Below are 22073 nucleotides of genomic sequence, written 5' to 3' on the forward strand. Positions count from 1 at the left end.
GTTATTAAGATTTATCGGTATTATGATCGGATCTCAATAATCTCTAAAAATTATTAGGATGGTTATTAAGATACGAATATGGCACAGCTATACACACCATACACCACCGAAAATAAATAAGGCTCGGCGCAAATTGGTGTGAGCTGTCATAATCATTTCAAACAATATGAATGGACGTTGCAACGACAATTCACACCAGTTTGCGCCCAATTTGCGCCGAGCCTTATATATTTTCGGTGGTGTATGGTGTGGATTGGACGCAAATCTCGGCTCATACCTGGTGTACACCATGTCAACATGGCGCATACATAGCTCTACACTTTTTCATGGGTATTCCACTGCCATTCGTAACAATTTCCCATTGGATCGGAAGCGAACACAATAAAAAAATGCTAATATGCGCGGAATTTTTACCGATGTCTACCAACATTCCCAATCGTTCCCGTAATTTACATGAACCGGTAAAGAAACACAAAACAACAACAACAACAACAACACCAATAAAATAAATAAATTAACGTCACTTAGTATCTGACTCTGTATATACCAAGAGAAAAAAAAATATCTATGCAAAATATTGTTGAATCGCGTATCAAATGCAAAGACCTTTCTTATGTATATGTATACATTATGGTTTTCGTATTGATTTAGCTAGCCAAAGTTTATTGCTTCCGGTGAATCCGTCTCACACAATTTTACTTGTTCCCGGACGATGAAGTATTGATAAGATGCCTATTCAATTTTCATTCTGAGCCAAGTTCAGCTCAATTTATTTATGTTCATTTGATCCACCATTATTTTCTACCGCATTTACTGCGTATATCCGTTTGAATGTGCTGTTTTGATATTCATTTGAATTCCACGAAATTCAATATAGAAAGTCGAACTAACTTTATCATCCGGTATATACAACAGTGAGCACAACTACCATTTGGTTTGACGTTTTGCTATTAAGTTAGTTTGAGTAACTTAAAAGTATGTTAAGTAACTATAAAGCCACTGAGCTTCATGTCAAGTCTACTGTTGAGTAGAATTACCACTCATATTGAACCAAGTAGTTAGTACCATAATGGTTTCTACAAAACTCAAGAGATGTCGTTAGAGGCTTGCATGGGCCCTACGAACTTTATGTGCTGTAATGAATGGGCTTTGTATTTGCAGTACATAGACGGGGGAAAAAAATCCCGAATGACGCAAAATAATAATTTGAACATAGAAAGTTGCAAAACTCCTGGGTTTGATTTAATTTTCATTTCACAACTTGTTTGGTACCTTTCCCTTTACATTTATGCGTATGCCGTAGATTTAAGGTGACTAATCGTCGACTGTATGCGATCTGGTCACTTTTAATGTCTTTGGGTATCATTAAATCAAATCATAATCATATGACAATGTATAAAGTGAAATGGCAAGGATGAAAGCACACTGTGACTGGGAAAATGAGGCACACAGAAAGATAGAGAGGGGGAGAGGAAAAGGAAGAGAGAGGGAGTAGAAGGGGAAGAGAGGGAGACAACGGTAGATATAAATGTGTGGCACAAGAAAGGGAAATGGTTTTTTGCACAACTCTTATGCATTGTTATGAATGCTGTAGTGATGGAGAGTGAAGCGTACGCGGTGTGAGACAAAGAAGAAACGCAAAAATTGTGCCAAGGTGCTGTAATGAACGAATTAATGGAAGAAGAAGAGGAAAAATCGCAACGCAACAACCGCTGAATTAAAGCAACGGGAAAAAAATCCATTCTATTGAAATGGAGTAAAAATGTGGTTGGGGAAAAGCGGTTGCGGTCAATACCGAATCGTCAAAGCATAAAAGAACACAGCACCTCGGATAAAAAGATATAACTTTAAGCGGTGTACAAACACCGGCCGAAAAGGAAATAATAAAAACTTTTAATGGCAAAGCCCACGGCACATACTTTAGCGCGCCATTGTATCTCTTGTTTATTTGCTTTGAATTTCACTCTTTTGGCATTGTGATTATTTTTGAATGTGTAAATACAAACCAGTGCGCGCCAATAATTTCCCTGTTTCTCGTGTTCGCACTCACTCACTCACTCAGTCACATTTCTTTCACTTTTCATGAAGATACATGAGCCTGAGCTTGTGTGTGTGTGTGTGTGTGTGTTTGTTTGTTTATGTAGAGCTGCTCAAGCTATAAATAAAACCGCTTTGAATCGCAAATCCAAGTCAAAACGTCCTCAATTATCAACATTCAACAATAAAATTCACAAGTCGTACGCGAAGAAAAGAAAGGGGTGGAAAAATGCTAACATTTCACCATAATTTCTTTATTTTTACTGCCAAATTCGCACACACATATTTTTTTTCTCTCTCGCTTTTGGTCGTTTCGGCGTTACTTTTTTTTGCGCAAATTCCAAAGCCATTGTGTGGCATGGATCATAATACACACACACACACACACACACACACACATTTGATATGATATGGTCTGTCAAATAAAAACTAAATTGCATTGCCTTAGCAATTATTTTCTCGAATGTTTCGGAATTTTTTAAGCGCCTGCTTGCTTGCCTAACGCCATTATATACAATCATCACACCATCAACCCTGAAAATATTTGGCGTAGATTTTATTTGTTGCCAACAGGACAAGAAATGCTAAAAATGATTTGAACACGTACACATTTTTGTATGAGTTTTCCCTTTTCTCATACGAACAATGAAACTTCTTCATCTTGGGCGCATTTCCTTTTATTTGGCTTTCATTTGCGTTTTCACAATGCCTAAACATGTGCGCACATTTACCGAAAATCTAACACTTTCCAGACACACTTTTTAGCACTACATGAAATGTAGAGCTACTAATCTGCATTCTTTTTTTTTCTTAATACTTTTTGAGTGATGAAACAAATTATGGTGAATTTGAATTTTATGCTCATATTTTCTATTAAATTCAAACCAAAGGCAGTATATTTCAAAAAAGAAATAAAAAGAATTACATTGGTAATCCCGAACTTTTCCGTACCGTTGGCCTGCGTTGTCCGTAGGTACTTTTGGTTATTTTTTGTGAATTTTCTTGAAATAAAGGCAGTGAAAATATAATAATAAAAATAACGTGAAAAATCGTTCACTCTAACTAAAACTCCGACAATTTTGTATGAGAGGTACCCGTAAACCGATTCTTATTGGCTTTAAACTTTCTGAGGATTCATTTTTTGGAGAAAAAATAAGATTCTGAAAGTTTCATGTTGATCGCATTTGCAGAAGTTTGGTTTTTGGGCCTCAATTTTTACCAAGAAAATGTCGGCAAAAATTGAGGACAAAAAATCAAACTTCTGCAAATGCGATCAACATGAAACTTTCAGAATCTTATCCAAAAAATGGAATCCCAGAAAGTTTGAAGCCAATCGGAGTCGATTTACAGATACCTCCCATACAAAAGTGTCAATTTTTCGAGGTTTTTCTCAGGGCAAGTACTCCAGGATCAAATCGAAAATGGCTCATCTTCGAACTTAAACTAAGTTTTTCGGATACAAAACTTTTGGCATTTCCAGATTTCGATTATCTCAATTATTTTTTGAGTTATCGTGTTAACAAACACCAACACCAACGACGACGACGACGACAACGACGACGGCACACGAACGGAAAAGTGTCTCAAAAAGTGTTTTTTTTTTAGTATCATAACATTTAAATGGGACTTTTGAATCTGAGTCAAATAACAATTGCTCTAGTGTTAAGTCAACATTACATTTTTTTTATTTTATTTTTTTTATTTTTATTTTATTTTTATTGATTTATAATGGTGTTGAAAACAGGAAAAAATCCCAATAACATTCTTCACCTATGAGTTCTGATCACATTTTTGTTGACTTTCAATTTTACATTTTCTAATTACTTTTTGGCAATATATTACTAATAGTAAAAAGCAAAAGAAAAAATAGTATAATTATTTAATTTAAAATTAATAAGTTGTAAAAAATAAGAATTGATTATAATTTTAAATTCGATTGCAAGTAAATTATCTCAACTGATGCAGTTAAAACATTGCCTTATTATATTGCTATTTGCATCAATTATTTTAATATTTCAACTTTGACTGAAGTTGCTCATTATTTTATTTTTAAACAGTTCATAGTTTGCATCAAGAATATTAGTTGCTTTGAATTTTCTTTCGTATAGTAACTGCGTTCTAGTCACAGGATTTCTGTGAAGCCCATAATCATTATTTGTAGGTTGAGGATTGAAAAGTATGTTCGATCTATTCGACCGTCGGCTTATTCTGAAGTACGGTCTAGAATGTGAGCAATAGTTCCGGTTGTGTACTAATTTATGTAGTAAGCATGCATCAAAGTAGTCCCTTCTCATTTCCAGTTCTACATTTCGTTTCAAACTCTTAATTTTTTATTCTCATTTTATTTTCCTCATTTGAATTCATATATACCATGCACTGTTGAAATGTGCAGAGAAAATATGATACTTAAAACGTTTCTGCATGTGAAGCATTTTTTTAAATGTTATGATACTCAACTCCAATCAATTCTACTGCGTTTAAAAATATAGTAATAAATTCAAAAATAAATACGATTTAAAAAAGAGGTTCGTTCTAATTTATCTTTCCACTCATGAAAAGTGTGCCTTATTTTTAATAGAATAATTCAAAATATTACTTACCGATCTTCAGTTCTGGATTTGTATCCGTAGATTTATTTTTTTGTTAAGAGCGAAAAAATCACCGAGAAATTCTCGACGAAAATACATTTTTTGCTGCATTTTTAAAAATTTTATGATGATCGGCGTTCAAGGGGTTGAACTATTTTTTCACAAAAAAAATAAATGGTCGTATGTAAGTCAATTTTGAAGCAAATTTCAATCCGAAAGTGTCTTTTGGAAGCACTAAATGAGCACTAAATCACTGGACAATTTTTAAATTTAGTGCTCAACTATTTGAAATTTTTGAAAAATCTCTCATTTCGAATGAAGGGGGAAAATTTATCAATTTTCAAAAGAGGCGAGCACTAAATCTGAAAATAGTCCATAGATTTAGTGCCCATTTAGTGCTCTCATAAGCCACCGAGAATATATTTTTTGCTGCATTTTTAAAAATTTTATGAAGGTCGGCGTTTTAGGGGTTGAACAGATTTCTGTCAAATAAAATAAATGGTCATATGTAAGTCAATTTTCAAGCAAATTTCAATCCGAAAGTGTCTTTTGGAAGCACTAAATGAGCACTAAATTCCTAGACTAAAATGGAGAGTATTTGACCCCACCCTGAAAAATTGAAAAAATGGTTTCCCCCGAAAATCTCCAAAAAACACATCGTTGTAACTTTTTTTGATTTCGATAAAATTTTGATCTGAAAACGGATTTGTGGAGCACTAAATGAGCACTAAATCCCTGAATAAAATTTTTGAGCATTTTGGGGTGAAAAAAAAACTCACCCCCATTTCACTGCCACCCTTAACTATAGGGGATGGCGAGTATGTCTAAAATAAGAGCACTAAATGAGCACTAAATCGTGGTATTTTCAGTTTTTCGATATCTCATCAGGAGAAAAAGTTTTATTTTTCAACCCCTATTTCCAAAATTCCCCAAAATGTCGAGGCCCATAACTCGGCCCCACTTGAAGCACTAAATCTGAAATTGGTGGCACTAAATAGCACTAATTGAGCACTAAATCTAGAGACTTTCCATTTTAAAAAAAACTGAAATTGTTAGGCTGAAGAGTTTTGACCACATTTATATATAAAATTTTATTCATTATTCCAAATGGTGTAATGGAAAACCGCACAAAAAAACTTCTTCCATTTTAAGTTTGTTGAAGCGATTTTCTTCTAATTGACTTCATTCAACGGCTGTCGAATGTAATGAACTTCCCAAAATGCTAGAGTGAATGAATTAGTTTTTACATAAATTTTATATACATTCACATCTATATACAGGAAGGTGAGGATGCCATCATTATGCTTGTTCGAAAAACACAAACTAAATGTGACATTCCATTAAGGAAAGTTTCTAGGCCTACATTCCGAGTGCTTTGATAAAATGAATATATGCGACTGGAATATAATAAAAATTGAATCTAATCATGAGTGAAATCTTCAATTTATCATCCATTATTTCGTTTATTGTATGTCGTTACGTCATTACGCGTTGTTTTTCTCCTGTTTCTTTTTTCTGTTCATCTTTATTTTTTCAATGTGTGTACGAGGGAGCGATGTATAACACGATCCGATAGCATGAGACTTTTTACGTCACAGAAATGTGTACGTGCTTTACATGTTTATTAATGTTTAAATGATTGAAACTTGCAATTTTGACTACTTTCGGGCGTTGTTGTTGTGTTTTTCAATGCAATTAAGATAGAAACTTTGTGATTACATGTTAGTTCATGAATATTTTCACTAGTTTCGCTCTTGTCACATTCTGTACATTCAGTGTCCATATGAATCAATGTATTTTTATTTTTGCTGTCGGATCGTGGTGTATAATGCATTGAAGCATCATTATATTGAATGGAAAAATCAGTACTACATTCATTGAGCACTGAATTCTTGGAATTAATTTCGTTTGTGCATATTCTACGTACTTTACGTACATTTTGTGGTCTTGATTCTAATGATGATCGACAATACGTCGTATTGAATATTGAATACAATCATTGCGTATATCTGCTCACATCATTCGTTGCGAATGTCGTACTGCTGCACCGTCGTTATTGTGCAAAGCATTTGGTCCACCTGTTGTGTATGTGTACCGTTTGTTCTAAGCGCCACGAAACCTGATGGGTTGGCTCATTTGCATTTCAATGTAAAATGCTTGCAAACGCAATGAAATAGCACAGCTGTAAGGTGGAAATCAGAAAATGCATACTACTATAGGACGATAGTGAGTCACATCAAAAATATATTTTTTGTTTGTTTGTCCGCAAGCAGACGTGTGCAAGGTCAAAAATTCTAGGGGGGGGTAAAATGATTTTGCCAGGGGGGGGGGGGTCTAGGGGGATTTAACTACGTGAAAACTTGTAAAAAAATGATATAAACGCGCACGAAATTGTTACATTCACCAGAGAACTTGCATGATTCCACTCAGTTGACAAGTTCCGTATTAAAACAACATGTGCGAACGCGCGCGAGTTCGTGTGCAAACTTGTAGCTGGACGACGCGCACACATCAGTCGTTCCATTTATTATATCTGGATTAACTTTTTCTTCAACACTTTCTCCAGCTCTTTAAAAATATTTCCTTTGTCCATTTTATAATTATATAAATCTTTGAACTTTTGGAAAGGATGTGAAAAATCTTTATACACGTAAACAACCGATTTTTAGCTTGAAACGCGTTTTAATTGTCAAATAACAACTTGAAAAACGCGCAAAACCATAAACAAACTTGTGTAAACTTGTGACCGTGCGCGTCAGTACGTACAAGGAACGCGTCGAACTCCCGCGAATCAAGCAAACTGGCAAAAAACATGCTGAACTCGTAAGAGTTAAATTCCCCTAGGGGGTCTGGAAATCGATTCTATCTAGTGTAAAACCAGTCTCCGAAAAAAGTGAGGACTAAAAAAAAAAAAAAAAAAAAAAAGGTCCTCACTTTTTCAAATCGATTCTATCTAGTGTAAAACAGTCAAAATTCCACAATGGGGGTCTAACATTTTGCCAATGGGTGTCAAAAAACAAGTGAAGACCTAAAAAAAAAAAAGTCCTCACTTTTGAAAATCGATTATATCTAGTGTCAAATTTTCCAAATCGCTGGGGGGTCCACATTTTGGAATCGTAGAGGGGGGTAAAACCGGAATACCCCCCCCCCCTTGCACACGTCTTTCCGCAAGGCAAATGCTAGACCCTAACGCCATCTATTGATTTTTGTAGAAATAGTTTTTTAGACATGAAGCTCAGTACTTTACTGTTACATAACTTAGATTTAAGCTACTTAAACTAACTTAATAGCAAAACGTCAAACCAAATGGTTGTTGTACTCGCTGTTGACGTCTATTGTATTTGCCTTGTGGGTTTGTCAGAGTATCCAAACTTCTTTCGAATGTATTACTCACATGTTCCACACTGTAAGTGCATGTTATAGGCAGATCTATCTTCAGCATCTCTCGGTCTGACAAAGCGCCGCATTGAAACGACCACCATATTAACCGAACTGAACACATCTCAAGTCTAATCATGTAAGGGCACGTTGTACCTCTCTTCCTCTCTGTGTGCGTAGTTGTTGTTTGTTAGCCTTTTTTCAGCATAACTCCGCAGAGATGATGATGAGATGTTGCGTAAGCTAGACAAAGTTTTTAATATTATTAAATTATCCACAAACGACTGATGACGATCACACACCAAATTTCCATTAGCAAGTTTGCTTAAACGGTTTTTGTTGGCCGTCACTGTTGTTGCTATTGCTTCTATTCGTACCATTTTCAATCGATTCCATCGTCTGTAGCGACCGTATATGTGGGTAGCGGACATCGATAGGTGTTGCCATGCCATGCCATGCCATGCTGTGTGTATTACATTGAGGGTCTTTAAATTCATTTAGTATTACAGCTTTAAACTAATAATTTCATTATGAGCAAAATGTGTGTGTGTGTGTGTGTGTGTGCGATGATTTCATTGGTTCGCTTGTATCTGTGTTGTGTGACAGTGTGAATGCGATTTATTCTCTCTCTCTCTCTCTCTCTCTCTCTCTCTCTCTCTCTCTCTCTATCTGGCACTCTCGCATCATTTTTTCTTGAACTGATTGAGTTCTAAGATTTCAATCGACAATCATTTGAGCGTTGAACATCCACCCCGTAAAAGAAGAAGAACGAAATAAGGATCCGAAGCACAAAATGGACCGATATTGATATCGATATTGATGCTTATCGCTTTCTCTATATACATTTGATTGTCATTATCACATAAAATTACGGGATAAAAAAATATATATCGCACGGAGAAAAGGCGATAAAAATGTTGTGGAATGAAAACGAAAGCAAATAAGAGATCGGAGGGCTTACACAGAGAAAATCAATTCGAGAGTAATTTTCGTTAGACGATAACGCACGCCAACGAATAAGAGTGGCGAACGCTGGAATGCATATGAAGAGCAGAGTAGAGCATGCGAGCACCAGTACACAATTCAAAATGTATTACTTTATCCAAAGGGAATTGTAATGTATTGGAATCGAAACGGATGCACATTTATTTTTTGGTGAACACTTTTGCACTAGAAATACCGTCATCGATGAACTAAGTCCCACATACTATTTCAGAGTGGAGTAAATTAAAAAGTGCTTAGCTGATAATAGCTTAATGGAATTGGTAATGGTGTTTTCACCCGAGTATCTCAGTGTATATCATAGGACTGGATTTATCCAATTGCATACGAATGATGATGATGATGATGTTCTTATGTCTTGTGTGTTGTGTGTGTGTCTTGATAGACATCGCTTTTTATTCACTTTGTTTGCAATTGCTATCTCTCTCTCTCTCCCTCTCTATGAATTTTCTCAAACCATCATTCATAAAATGATATCATTGAATGCGTTTGCGATGCTACTGTTGCTACTGTTGCTGCTTTCTTGGATCAATTTCAATCTCACTGTTCAATCTTCGTAAAGTGTTGTATCCTTTTTACTTTTATTATTCCATATCGCACGTTATTCCATTCAGAGTTTTCTCTGTATGCGATACACACATTTTGTTTTATGGCCGCATATACACGTATACATACAGAGAGAGAATGGGAAAGGAAAAGTACACAATTCGCAAATATATCTATTTATTTGAGAATATCTACCTCTCAATGAAATGATTTTACGCATTCTTCTGTTGGTGTTGTTTGTTTTCTCGTGCTGAATAGCTTCGCTCGGGTATGGTCAAATATTGAAAAAGCGCATTATATGATGACCGGACTCATGCGGAGAGTGGATGAAGGGGATACTTTTTTGTTCCTCTTGGAAATGCGATTGTATGTTGGTTGCTGATGGGATGGAGGGCAAACCATCAAATCACGTAGCTTTCAACGGTTCGTAGGGAATGGTTTCTGCGAACGATGTGAAATGCGAAATTGGAAATTTTTTTATACCTCACCAAGTCTGAATATCAATTTCAATTTTGTGTTGCTGCTGCTTTCGAAATTCATTTCGATTTTCCATGTTCAAGTTTTGAACTATTTCACTTTGATTCTGCTCTTGTCACATAATGCATATTTGATAAAACTTGCCTTTTTTCTTTCTTTCTCTCTCCCCCTCTCTGTAACGCTCCGATTGACCATTTTCTTTTTACATGAAGATACTATTGCCTTAGCTTACCTCGATAAAAATCTAATCATTTCGTTTGACAATTCAAGTGCCCCCCAACGAAATCATGTTAAAAACAAAAAAGATAGAAAGAATGCTTATTTTAGTATTTCACACTGCAATACACACAATCAAAAGGATAGCAATTAAGATACCCTATCTAGTGTGACTGAGTGAGAGAGCGAAATCCTTTTTTTCCGTTGAAATAACCAAATTCAATTGAAACGGTAGACACAAAAGCGGTTTATTCCGCACCAATGTAAAAGATTACGCTGAACATGAACGCAGCAATAGATATACCGGATTAAATATGTATTAACGTATTAGATCACTGAATGCTATAGCATTCAGTATACTGTTAATCCGTAGACATTTGCATCGACATTTTCAGCTAGATCGAAATCGCGGACCCAGTGACAATGCGAGAGTGATATGTGTTGCCCGTACAAGAACACGGCATCCGAATATAAATGACAACAGAAAAGAAAAGTCATAGTCTCACTCCTGACTTTTTTCTCTTTGCTGCATGAGTGTAGTGTGTGCTAAACGAAATAAATATTGTCTAAGTCACATTCACATTCGCAGTCATTTTCAATTGCAGTAGCAGTAGCTCTCTTGTGTCAATGCGCCAATATATTGATGGAAACGCTCACTTTAGTCATCTCTTTTCACATCGTTATCTTATTGATGTGGCCCGGCTTCCTTTGACGGTAGCGATTTATTTGCTTGGCCGTCTTTTATTAGATTTTCAAATTGCCTTTTGCTATCTTCGGCTCATTCTCCGGGACAATATCTTTTGCATGTGAAATTTGTGTGTGCGATAGAGAGAGAGAGAGAGAAGAGAGAGAGAGAGAGAGAACAAAAGCGTAAGAAAGGTAGGTGAACGGGAATAAAGAAAAAAAAAACGATGCGGCGAATTGTCATCGACAGGCGTCTTTTGCATGCGAATGGGGGTTATTCGCATTTTCGATTGATGATCATTTGGTTTTCTCATCTTCTTTTATGGATTCAATCAATTGGATCCAAAGCCAAGTTATTTGTCTTCGAATCTAATGAATTTTTCATTAGGTAGACATGCGATACGATGCGAAGCCAAAACATGAGCCTAAATAAGTAAGAACAAGTAAAAAAAAACATAGAGACACACAACATCCTTACCGATGAAAACAAAGGGAATACGAGAATGCATAACATGTGTCTCATAAATTCGCTCTCCGCTCCGTTCTCAGCTGATAGAGAAAGCGAAAGCAACAGAGGGAGAGAGCGAAATCGAGAGAGGATGAGAAAGAGCGATAGAAACAGAGTCGAAATGAGAATGATTTATTGTAGACATCACATCTGGATTTGGAAGGTATTTTTTTTGGTTTCTGCATCGCAACTCTTTTCCAATTTACTAATCGTCGAACAATCGAATTCCATACGACTTATCCCTCTGTCTCATTCTAAAATTTATTTTAGCATGAATATTTTTCGATTTGTTCACGTCGCGTCTGCTCAAGATAAATAATAATTAAATGTGAACGAAGGCGATGGCTCTCGATAAATCATCCTGTCCACATTTGAAACGCAATCAAAATCAGATGTAAATTTTTGTTAAAAATGTATTTGATCCGACCAAAGTTTTTGGCGTTTGCATGAATGTGTTTGTTACTGCCGTATGATACGGTCCGTATAAAGTCAAATTGATTCCGTTTTCATAAACATCGGAAACATGTTGATTTTTCTTCTTCTTCTTCTTCTTCTTCATTCCAATGGTCTCATTTTGGTTGTCAAATCCCGCTTTCTTTCCCGATTGATATATTACTGTACTGTACTGTATACATTCAATCTATCATTTATGCATTATTTTTGCATCAACATTTTTAGCAAGGGGGCGTATTAAGTATGCTGTGCGCCGGTTAGTGCCCAAGGCAAACAAGTGCTCAAACTAAATAATACTTTGACAACAATTGTTGTAACTTTATATTTCGGTAGCGTATGGAATGCAATTTAATGTTTGAAAATAATTTCCGGCAAGTGTCTCTCTGTCACTATTCTATGTGAATTACGGAATGTAAAAGGTGAAAAAGTTACTTATCACTTGAAACGTAGAATACATTCGGCGAATTTAAAACACATAAATTGTGACTGTGCTCTGTGCTCTGTGCTGTTACAACAATCTATGGAAACTTATGCACACGCTTATAATCTCGCATTTATTGTATACAGAATACGAAGTGTGAAATTGTGAGGCGCCGTGGATTTCGTGCGGCAAATTTCAGTACTATTTGGTGTGATTGAGCTGTAAATAGCCGTAAGTGAATTCTACATATTGTGAAATACCACAAAATCACACCAAGTAGTACTGAATTTTGCCGTACGAAATCCACGGCGCTCTACAATTGTTCAAAATTTGACAGTAAACGGGTGAATTTATGTGACAAATAAAACTTAGCTTTTTCAAGTGTTCTACAAATAAAAGCTATTAATAATGATGTCACTGTAAGCGTTTGATATATTCCAAACACTGATGGCTAATAAAAACCCCGCGAATAAAATTGTACGTTGGGAGAAAAAAAGTTGAATGCTGCCATTGCATAATCGTAAATTTTCGATCAATTCCCATTGGAAATGTGAGCATTTAACTTGGAATCGGCAATTATCGTACAGACTGACCAAAACGTAGAAAAAGAAACCGTTTAACCCAAACTGATATGGAGAACAACCTTCACCTGCCGTCTTCTGTCTAACACGCATAACGAACAAAACGAATGATGCTGGTATACAAAGTGCCCAAATCATTAGGCTGAAAGGTTTTTCATCATCAATTTCGATTCGATCGGAATATTTGACTTGAATGTAATTTATTGAGCGGATCGAATGAGTGAGAAAGAGAAGAACAAGCCAACATAAATTTTCTGAGCGAAGTTTGAAGTTCGAATTATTTATTCATTAAATAATGTAAAAATGCACACACCACTAAATACTAAGTTCTACTAACTTATGAATAGTTGAGCACACGATCAAATGAAAAAGAATCACCATAAAGAGGGTTCGATTTCGGTCGAGAAAGAAAAAACCTAGTCGATTCTCGATTCGTGCAATGGGCAAGGGAATTCCTCACAATAGCAACGTTTTCCTTTTTTTGTCAATTCGAACTCGTCAATGATGAGCGATGCAATGGTAGAATGTACGGGAGATACTATAAGTGATAGATTTATCATTTCAGATGACTTGAATAGATGTCATAGTAAATCCATTTAGTTTAAATTCGAGTTTAATAACTTCATTGTTTGTGATCAAATTCTTGTTAAAGCTGCATTTAAATGGAAATCAAATAGTCTTGACCTAATTTAAGTAAGAGAGATTTCATGTACGAATCGAAGCCAAAATGTTTAAATGTGCAATGAAGAAAGATGTACCGTAAAATTGTGCAAATCATTCGGTGCGGTGGTTAGTCGAAAGGTTTAATGACGTTGTGATTCATGACAACCATGACAACGGGTTTTGGTATGGATGTGTCGTGAATTCTGATAAATCTGTTCGATTTTGCTTCACCGACTCTACATACCGTGTGGATGTTTCAAAAGTTAATCCATAAAGTGTTCTTAATTTTCAAAAGTCTTTTGCTGCAGCGAATAAATTATTTTGTATTCACAGGCGAGTTCACAGATCAAATTGGATTGTAATTTATAGTCGCATTCAGGGCTTTTGAAAGGATTTTCCCCTTCACAATCGCTCGCCTCGCAAAGTGTGCGTGTGTGTGAGAGAGAGAGAAAGAGAGCAAAAGGTAGAGAAGATCCAAACAATTCCAAAGTTTATTTAAAATCTTATCTCATTTTGGCACCAAAGCGGAGCATCCATACCAAAAAGCGGACCAACCGTTGTTGAAGAAAATACAGTACTGTATGAGATCATTATCCAAACGTGTATCGTTTAACATACAGCAGAGAAGAAAAATTGCTACAGAAAAAAAAACAAACTCATCCTAATTCACTTTATTAAAAGTCATTCAATGCAAATATAAATCAATGTTTTCAGAATAAAGCGTTCATAAACATTTTGTCATGCATCGGAATTTTTTGAGCTCCCACCAAATGTTAAAACTTATCTGGATCATCGTGAAAAATTCACTCTCACATAAACGTACGCATGGCATACGCATACGAATACGTATACACGTGCACACACGTGAGCCATTTGAAATTTTCACAGCAATGTATGCATCAGCACACGTCTATTATGTCAATTTTACTCGTTAAATTCATGTGTTTCCATTTGGATTAATTCAAAACGAAGAATTCAACTGCATAAATGGCACAGCTAATATAAAAAAGACATCAACATTATTTACATCAGCCTAAATAGAAACGGCAGGGCCCAACAGTGGTGAAAATGATACGGGCGGCTTTCGCTCGAATTACAGATACGCGCAAGCTTCGACGAAATATGCGTCACACATAAAATGCGAGTATTTATTTGAATTTTATTCAATTTTGGCGATGTTTTGTCAACCTTGTTACGAGGCAGCAAGTTGAAAATGAAGTATATACACACATACACATACAAATACACACACGACAATCGATGCGGCTCCCACGCAAGCACATCTGTTTCCCATGGCCGAGCATGATGATAAGAATGAGTTTAAATATGCCCATTTTTTTTTCTCTATGCAATCGATGCGGCGCGTACATAAAATCACACTAACGCACAACAATTATTATATTTCATGTAAAGCACATTGTTGATGACAATGACGGCGACGATGACATACTCATTTTTTATGTTCGTATATGTCTTCCGTTACGCAAAACACTTTCTGGGAAAATATAATTTACCAGCACAAGACAACGCAACATAAGAAAACGAGCCATCATATTGAATGCACCTGACAAAATATTATCATTTCATTTGAGAACATAATTTAATTTGTGTTCGGCTTCTATAAATTTCTTTAATCAAAAAGTTGCATTAAAATTTGAGTGAGAACAAAAATGAAATTCGAAAAAAAAAGAAATAAAGAAAGAATTCGAGATTCAGAATTCTCTCATCAAACGACAAATTCATACCCAAAGAATAATTTCGATTCACGCTTCGAGGGTGAAGAATGAAAAGTACCAAAATAGTACACCATCAAAATTTGAACGCTCTTTCCACCATGATATTATTATTATTATGGTTTCATTTGATTTTACGCGGTATAGAAAATCATTTTGAATGTGACAAATTTTCAAGTGCGCCATAAAAATGATATTACTATATCTCACACTCGTTTCTCCATTCAAAAGCATCCTCCTTCACTGAAGCAAAAACAAATCATCATAATTAAATTGTATTTTGTATTATTCCATTTTCCAGGTATTATTCCATTTGTCACCAATAATGAGACGCTTTGTGTTGGAATTGTCGCATTTCATCGCCATTCGTGGGAAAATGTTGTTGAACCAAAGCTGTGCATTGTGAATCATCAGGAGGACACAACGACGAAAGAAACACCAAGTGAATGAGTGCGAATTCCCTTGCAAAATGTATAAACGATGTAAAATGCATGCAAATGATGTCTTTCGACAACAATCAATATGAAATGGAAATGATGTTTGTAAAAGTGAGACCATCACTGGCAATCAATGTAATCAGTAATCGCGCAAAAAAGCACCAAACAATCGAAGACAAAACGACCGTGGAGCAACAACAACAACAACAACAACAAAGCAATAATCACATCGAATGCCGCTTCGATGACGATGAACATGACGATAACAGCAGCAGCGATAGCATAACGTTCATTCAACAAAACGACGTGAAAAATACTGAAACGATACCGAAATTACACAGCAACAATACACACACACACACACACACACAAATAAATCAAAAAAATCATCAATCACGAGCAACAATTCGAAAGTTGTTTTCATTTTGGTATTGACACCATTTAAACGTCTGATTGGTTAAATTCACTCACGAAACATCAAATATCAACACGCATACACAAAAAGGCGAACATTTTGCTTCTCAACCCCTCCGGATGCCCTTCATTCACTCAACAAATGTAATATAATTTATAGTATTATATTCAAAATTGATTGAAGATCCAAACAAAAGGAAAAGCAAACAAGAACTACGAGGGATATCGACACAGCGACTGAGAGAAAACACGCGAGACACATATACACAAACAAAAAAATATTTGCTCGTTGGGAAAACAACAATGATTCGGCCACCGATGTAAAATCGTTGTGTCTAAGTCAAAAGCCACGTCTGAAATCACTGGAGAGGCATATCTTGAAGAAGTCGAAACACGCAAAAATACGATAAAAAGGAGCACAAGAGGCGAAGGCAAGGGAGAAAGATAGATAGATAGATAGAGAGAGAGGGAAACGATATCGAGTAACCATTTTTGAAAGTTTTCCCAGATAAGCCGCCGCAAAAGTTTTCAATTCCTTGAATGCAAGGCATTCGCATCCAATATCGAAAAAAGCGTTCGCAATTCGTGTCTTCGCCAGAGAAACAGAGAGAGGAAAGAAAAGAAAACTTCGTGTATCGTTTAGATCAATTTGATAGATTACCTCGACGAACATATATTACACCCTTCGTCTGGGGTGCGAAACAAGGAAATCGAATCGTAAAATAAAGCTTAGGTCACAACAACAACAACAACAACAACAGCAGTAGCAAAAACAACAATAATAACAACGGGTGATAACGGAACTCTGTAAATACGGACACTATCACACGATTAATTTTATTGACGTAGTCACTGAGCGTCTATAAAAAGCACATTTTGCTCTATTGTAGAATTATCCAACAAAAAACAAAGAAGAGTCATTTCCACAACGTGACATCGGTGAAAAAAAATCAACTACAGAAAACAGAGAGCAAATATAAAAGTGACGAAACAGCACAACACCACAATAGCCGAGAACTTCCATCAAACTAATCGAAAAAAAAAAAGAAAATTTTATCGAAGGGCAGAAGAACATCGCACATCACACGAGAGCTGTAGAAGGAAAAATTTCGTAGGCGAACTACGTTATACATATATAAAAGCGAACAGATCGAACAAAGGCAAATGAAAACGGCACAGCGCAAAAACTAACAATTAAATGAAATAAAGAATAAAAACGGAGCAACAGAAGCATAAAAGGAGAACAAAAAAGTAGCAACAACAAAAACGCGTGCACGAAATATCACCACCGAAGGGATAATGGAAATGAATGAAAATCGACAATCAAATGTGGCCACGATCAAATTTAATTATGACGATGATACAAATGCCATATTGCATTATGGGAATCTAGTGAAACAATCATCAATGAATAGTTTTTTCAATGTAAACGACTATATTGAGTCCACCACCGTACCTGATGATGGCATCGACAATACCGTCGAATCGACCACCGCAAACAATGTTATAGTAATTCTTAAGTGTTTTGTGATTGGTTTCATCATTTTAGCTGCCATTTTTGGTAATATGCTGGTCATCGTGTCGGTAATGCAACACAGAAAACTAAGGTAAGTATTTTACATTTTAGCTAGTTGATGGTGTTTCAGCATCATTTTGGCGCGTTATTCTGCATTCTCTCTCTGCCTTTTTGTCCAGCGCTTTCCAAATCCATTTCAATGGATTTTTTTTTAATAATATGTATTTCGGTTGTACTGATTCGAGTAAATGCCGACGATGTTAGCTTAGTAGCAGACTCGACTCCCGACTAGGCTAGGTCAGCTGAAACCAAATCCAAAGTTATTTACATTAATTCGAGTTTATCGTTTTCAACCGAATCAATTATCCACTCGATTAATTCGATTTAAGCTATTAAAATTGCCGGAAAGACAGAGACAGAATCGGCAACTCTGGACTGATTGTCTTTGCTATCATCATAGAGTTGTGCTTATTTATTGATTTTTTTCCTCTCTCCCTTTTTGCTTGTTCTCGTTCATTTCATTCTTATGTTGTTTCTTTTTTTTGCATTGGATTTTTCCTTGTACCACTTTGTGTTCGGACCGAAAATGAAATGCGCCTACCCACAACCGAACCACATCGAACAAAATACCACAGGGTGATAACAAACTACTTTGTCGTCTCCTTGGCCATGGCTGATATGCTAGTTGCGTTGTGTGCAATGTCTTTTAATGCATCGGTGGAATTCGCTGGCAAATGGCTTTTCGGCACATTTGTTTGTGATCTGGTAAAGTAAATTCTTTTAAAATTAATTTAATAGTACCATAAAAAGGTTGAAAAAATCCTATTAATCCATCTTTGTTAGTTATAATTTGAATATAAGTTAAATCTTTTCGAATTGTAATTATAATAAAAAAAAAATAAATTTTTTAAACAGTGGAACAGTTTTGACGTGTACTTCTCAACAACCAGTATTCTGCACCTGTGCTGCATATCGGTGGACCGATATTATGCAATCGTTCAGCCTTTAGATTATCCCCTAATCATGACCTATTCTAGAGTAAGTATGGCAATTGTACGGAAATCACGGCCAATTGAATCATTCTCTCCCCCCCCCCCTCTCTCTCTCTCTCTCTCCAACTTTAATTTTCGAAACTATTAACAATTTCAATTTTTTGATTCTCTTCCCATGTCCGTTTTGTCTTTAGGTAGTTTTTATGCTTGTCATTGTGTGGCTATTTCCAGCTATGCTCTCCTTTGTGCCCATTTTTCTGGGATGGTATACAACCGAAACACATTTTCGATATTTACGAAAATATCCGCACATATGCGAGTTCAAAGTCAACAAATTATACTGCATAATTTCGTCATCGGTTAGTTTTTGGATCCCAGGAATTGTGATGATTCTAATGTACTATAAAATTTACAAGGAAGCCGATCGACAAGAACGACTACTCTATAGGTATGTAACGTTTTTTTTATGGTTTGTTTGTTTCAGATGTTGTTAATCACAATCATTTTTCTCACGCGTTCGCAATAAAAGACGAGGAATTTTATGGTTTATTTAGCGTGATTGTAATCGTATTACGATAGGTAGATACAAGGCCGTTCTTGAGGATGGATGTGCGTGTGTGAGTGAGGAAGAGAGAGAGAGTATATTCAGTCGCAGTAGCAAAATTAATAATAACTGATAAGAACATACATAATAAAATGTCTTCCAAGACCTTAGTGACAATATGCAAATTATTCAATGTCAACGAGTGCTTAGCGTTTGTATTTGTATTTGTATTTGAACAATGTGAGAGTACTCTATCGAAACATTTTGACCTTTATGTTCACAACGTACTTCATATCGGTTACAACTACATTAATAATATTTTCGATTTGAAGCCTCCTCTCTTTGTCTCAACCGCTCTATCCCCGAACCGGAGAGATTGGAACTCATCCAACAATGTTGTTGGCTGATGTTGCATGTAAACATGGCGCTTCGCGGTGATACTTTGATTCAAATTTATAATTACATTGGAAGCACGATGTCATTCCGCGTACCGTTTGGATTTACATGTTGTGTGTGTATGTGTGTGGCATAGATAAAGTGGGCTCTCGAGCCCCCTACACATAGAGAATGCTGGTTATTTGTGTTTATAATGTTGAAGCATCCCAATACATTGGTTCATTAGAATTTATGCAAATATTTTATCACGATTCGATGGAAGAGAAGGAGAGAATATGTGTTTTGCCAAATATCGAGTGTCATCAACTTATAAATAATAAAAAGCTCGGCAAAACCAAAAAACAAGGAGCAAGCAAGCGAGAGAAAGAGAGAAGAGGGAGAAAGTACGATTGTACCAAAACAATGCGGCGTCACTGTCACTTTCCTCGCTGAATAATTCAATTTTATTCGATTGATTATCAAGCACATAACTACATTTGGACCGCGAACTATTTTACTTTTCCATACACACCGTGTCAAGGGAAAGTATAGGAATTGGTCTCGAACACTTTTTTCGCAAAATTGGTTTAGATCATCATAAAAACTCATGAAACGCGTAGAAAACCACTTTTTGAGACATTTTTCCATTCGTGTGCCGTCGTCGTTGTCGTCGTCGTTGTCGTCGTCGTTGGTGTTTGTTAACACGATAACTCGAAAAATAATTGAGACAATCAAAATCTGGAAATGCCAAAAGTTTTGTATTCGGAAAATTTAGTTTAAGTTCGAAGATAAGCTATTTTCGATTTGATCCTGGGGTACTTGCCCAAAGAAAAACCTCAAAAAATTGACACTTTTGTATGGGAGGTACCTGTGAATCGACTTCGATTGGCTTCAAACTTTCTGGGATTCCATTTTTTGGGAGAAAAATAAAATTCTGAAAGTTTGAAACCAATCGGAATCAATTTATGGGTACCTCCCATACAAAATTTTTGAAATTTTGACTAAAATTACCGATTTTTGGACAATTTTGTATGGAAGGTACCCGTTAATTCATTCTGATTGGCTTCAAACTTTCTGAGGTTTCATTTTTTGGAGAAAAAATAAGATTCTGAAAGTTTTATGTTGATCGCATTTGCAGAAGTTTGATTTTTTGTCCTCAATTTTTGTCGAAATTTTCTTGGAAAAAATTGAGGGCCAAAAACCAAACTTCTGCAAATGCGATCAACATGAAACTTTCAGAATCTTAATTTTTCTTCAAAAAATGAAACCTTAGAAAGTTTAAAGCCAATAAGAATCGATTTACGGGTACCTCTCATACAAAATTGTCGGAGTTTTAGTTAGAGTGAACGATTTTTCACGTTATTTTTATTATTATATTTTCACTGCCTTTATTTCAAGAAAATTCACAAAAAATAACCAAAAGTACCTACGGACAACGCAGACCAACGGTACGGAAAAGTTCGGGATTACCAATGTAATTCTTTTTATTTGCATTCAGCTTCTTCTAGCCACAACACAAACTGATACAGCAGCAGTGGCATCGAGTTATGCTCATGGTACTCATGGTGGTGTAAACAACATACGTGACATTTTGACAATGTTGAGTCAAATTTTCGAAAAATTTGTAATCAGATTTTGTCCAGTACAAAACAACAATCAACACGCATCACATGAAAAACAACAACATAATATCACTAACATACAAAATTTATGTAAATTCACTTAAAACAGTGGTGGACAAGAAAAGAGTTTTAACCCAAAACATTAATTGCACTTTATTCGAAGCGCAGATTTCACATTGATGTAATCAAAAGCTCCGCTGCTGCTGCTGCTGCCAACGCAAACCGCATTTGATGACGCCATTCAAGCCTTTTTGATACGCAAGTTCCACATTTTATATTTTGATAGTTAAATTTTCAACAACTATGTGGTTATGTACATTACGTACAATGAAATTTTAATAATGACATCGACAACATTCGAATACAAAGGCACGGTTTGACTTGAATGGCGACGTGAACCCAACTCTCCTATTCACTTTGAATTTGACAACTGAAATTGAGCGCAAACACCACCTAGATAATCTAAGGCTGATGACAATACAATCAAGTAAACTCTCCGTTCTGTCAAACGTCATAGTGAAGTATAACATACAGACATCACGAACTCGCCATCGGTTCTTTAGATGGCGCTTCGGTCAAGCGAGTTCCAACCAAATACATGTATCAGTATACGAAGCATTCCACTGTTGCTTGAACCTTAGTACTTTAAGCAAAAATAGAATATTCAATGAAATGAAATGGTACGTTTGAGTCAAGATCTAGATTATTTTTCTTATCCTGGTTGAACGAAAATGAATACCGATGTAAATTAGTCAAAAGTAGAGCGATACAAATACCTCCTTAAAATATTTTAACTGCAGTAATTGGTTTCATTTGCAATAGATTCAAAGGGAATTATTATAGACTAAGAGCCAGTGATAGTAGACTATCACCTCATAAAATTCCT

General features: G+C 35.8%; 1 protein-coding gene across 3 annotated transcripts in view; it reads left to right on the top strand.

Annotated features, from left to right (window-relative positions):
* LOC129577526 (octopamine receptor beta-1R-like) overlaps positions 1-22073 on the top strand; it is a 54660-nt gene that overhangs the window by 26445 nt on the left and 6142 nt on the right. For all 3 annotated transcript variants that reach the window (XM_055464760.1, XM_055464762.1, XM_055464761.1), the window contains exons 2-5: positions 15589-17745; positions 18290-18419; positions 18570-18692; positions 18841-19094. In XM_055464760.1, coding sequence (XP_055320735.1) covers positions 17438-17745; positions 18290-18419; positions 18570-18692; positions 18841-19094 — 815 coding nt within the window. In that variant the 5' untranslated portion in view covers positions 15589-17437. The remainder of the gene's footprint in view (positions 1-15588; positions 17746-18289; positions 18420-18569; positions 18693-18840; positions 19095-22073) is intronic.

This window comes from Sitodiplosis mosellana, unplaced genomic scaffold (genome assembly GCF_009176505.1).
Source record: "Sitodiplosis mosellana isolate CC-2019 unplaced genomic scaffold, AAFC_SMos_1.0 Smas_scaffold_6197, whole genome shotgun sequence".
NCBI classification, from domain to species: Eukaryota; Metazoa; Arthropoda; class Insecta; order Diptera; family Cecidomyiidae; genus Sitodiplosis; species Sitodiplosis mosellana.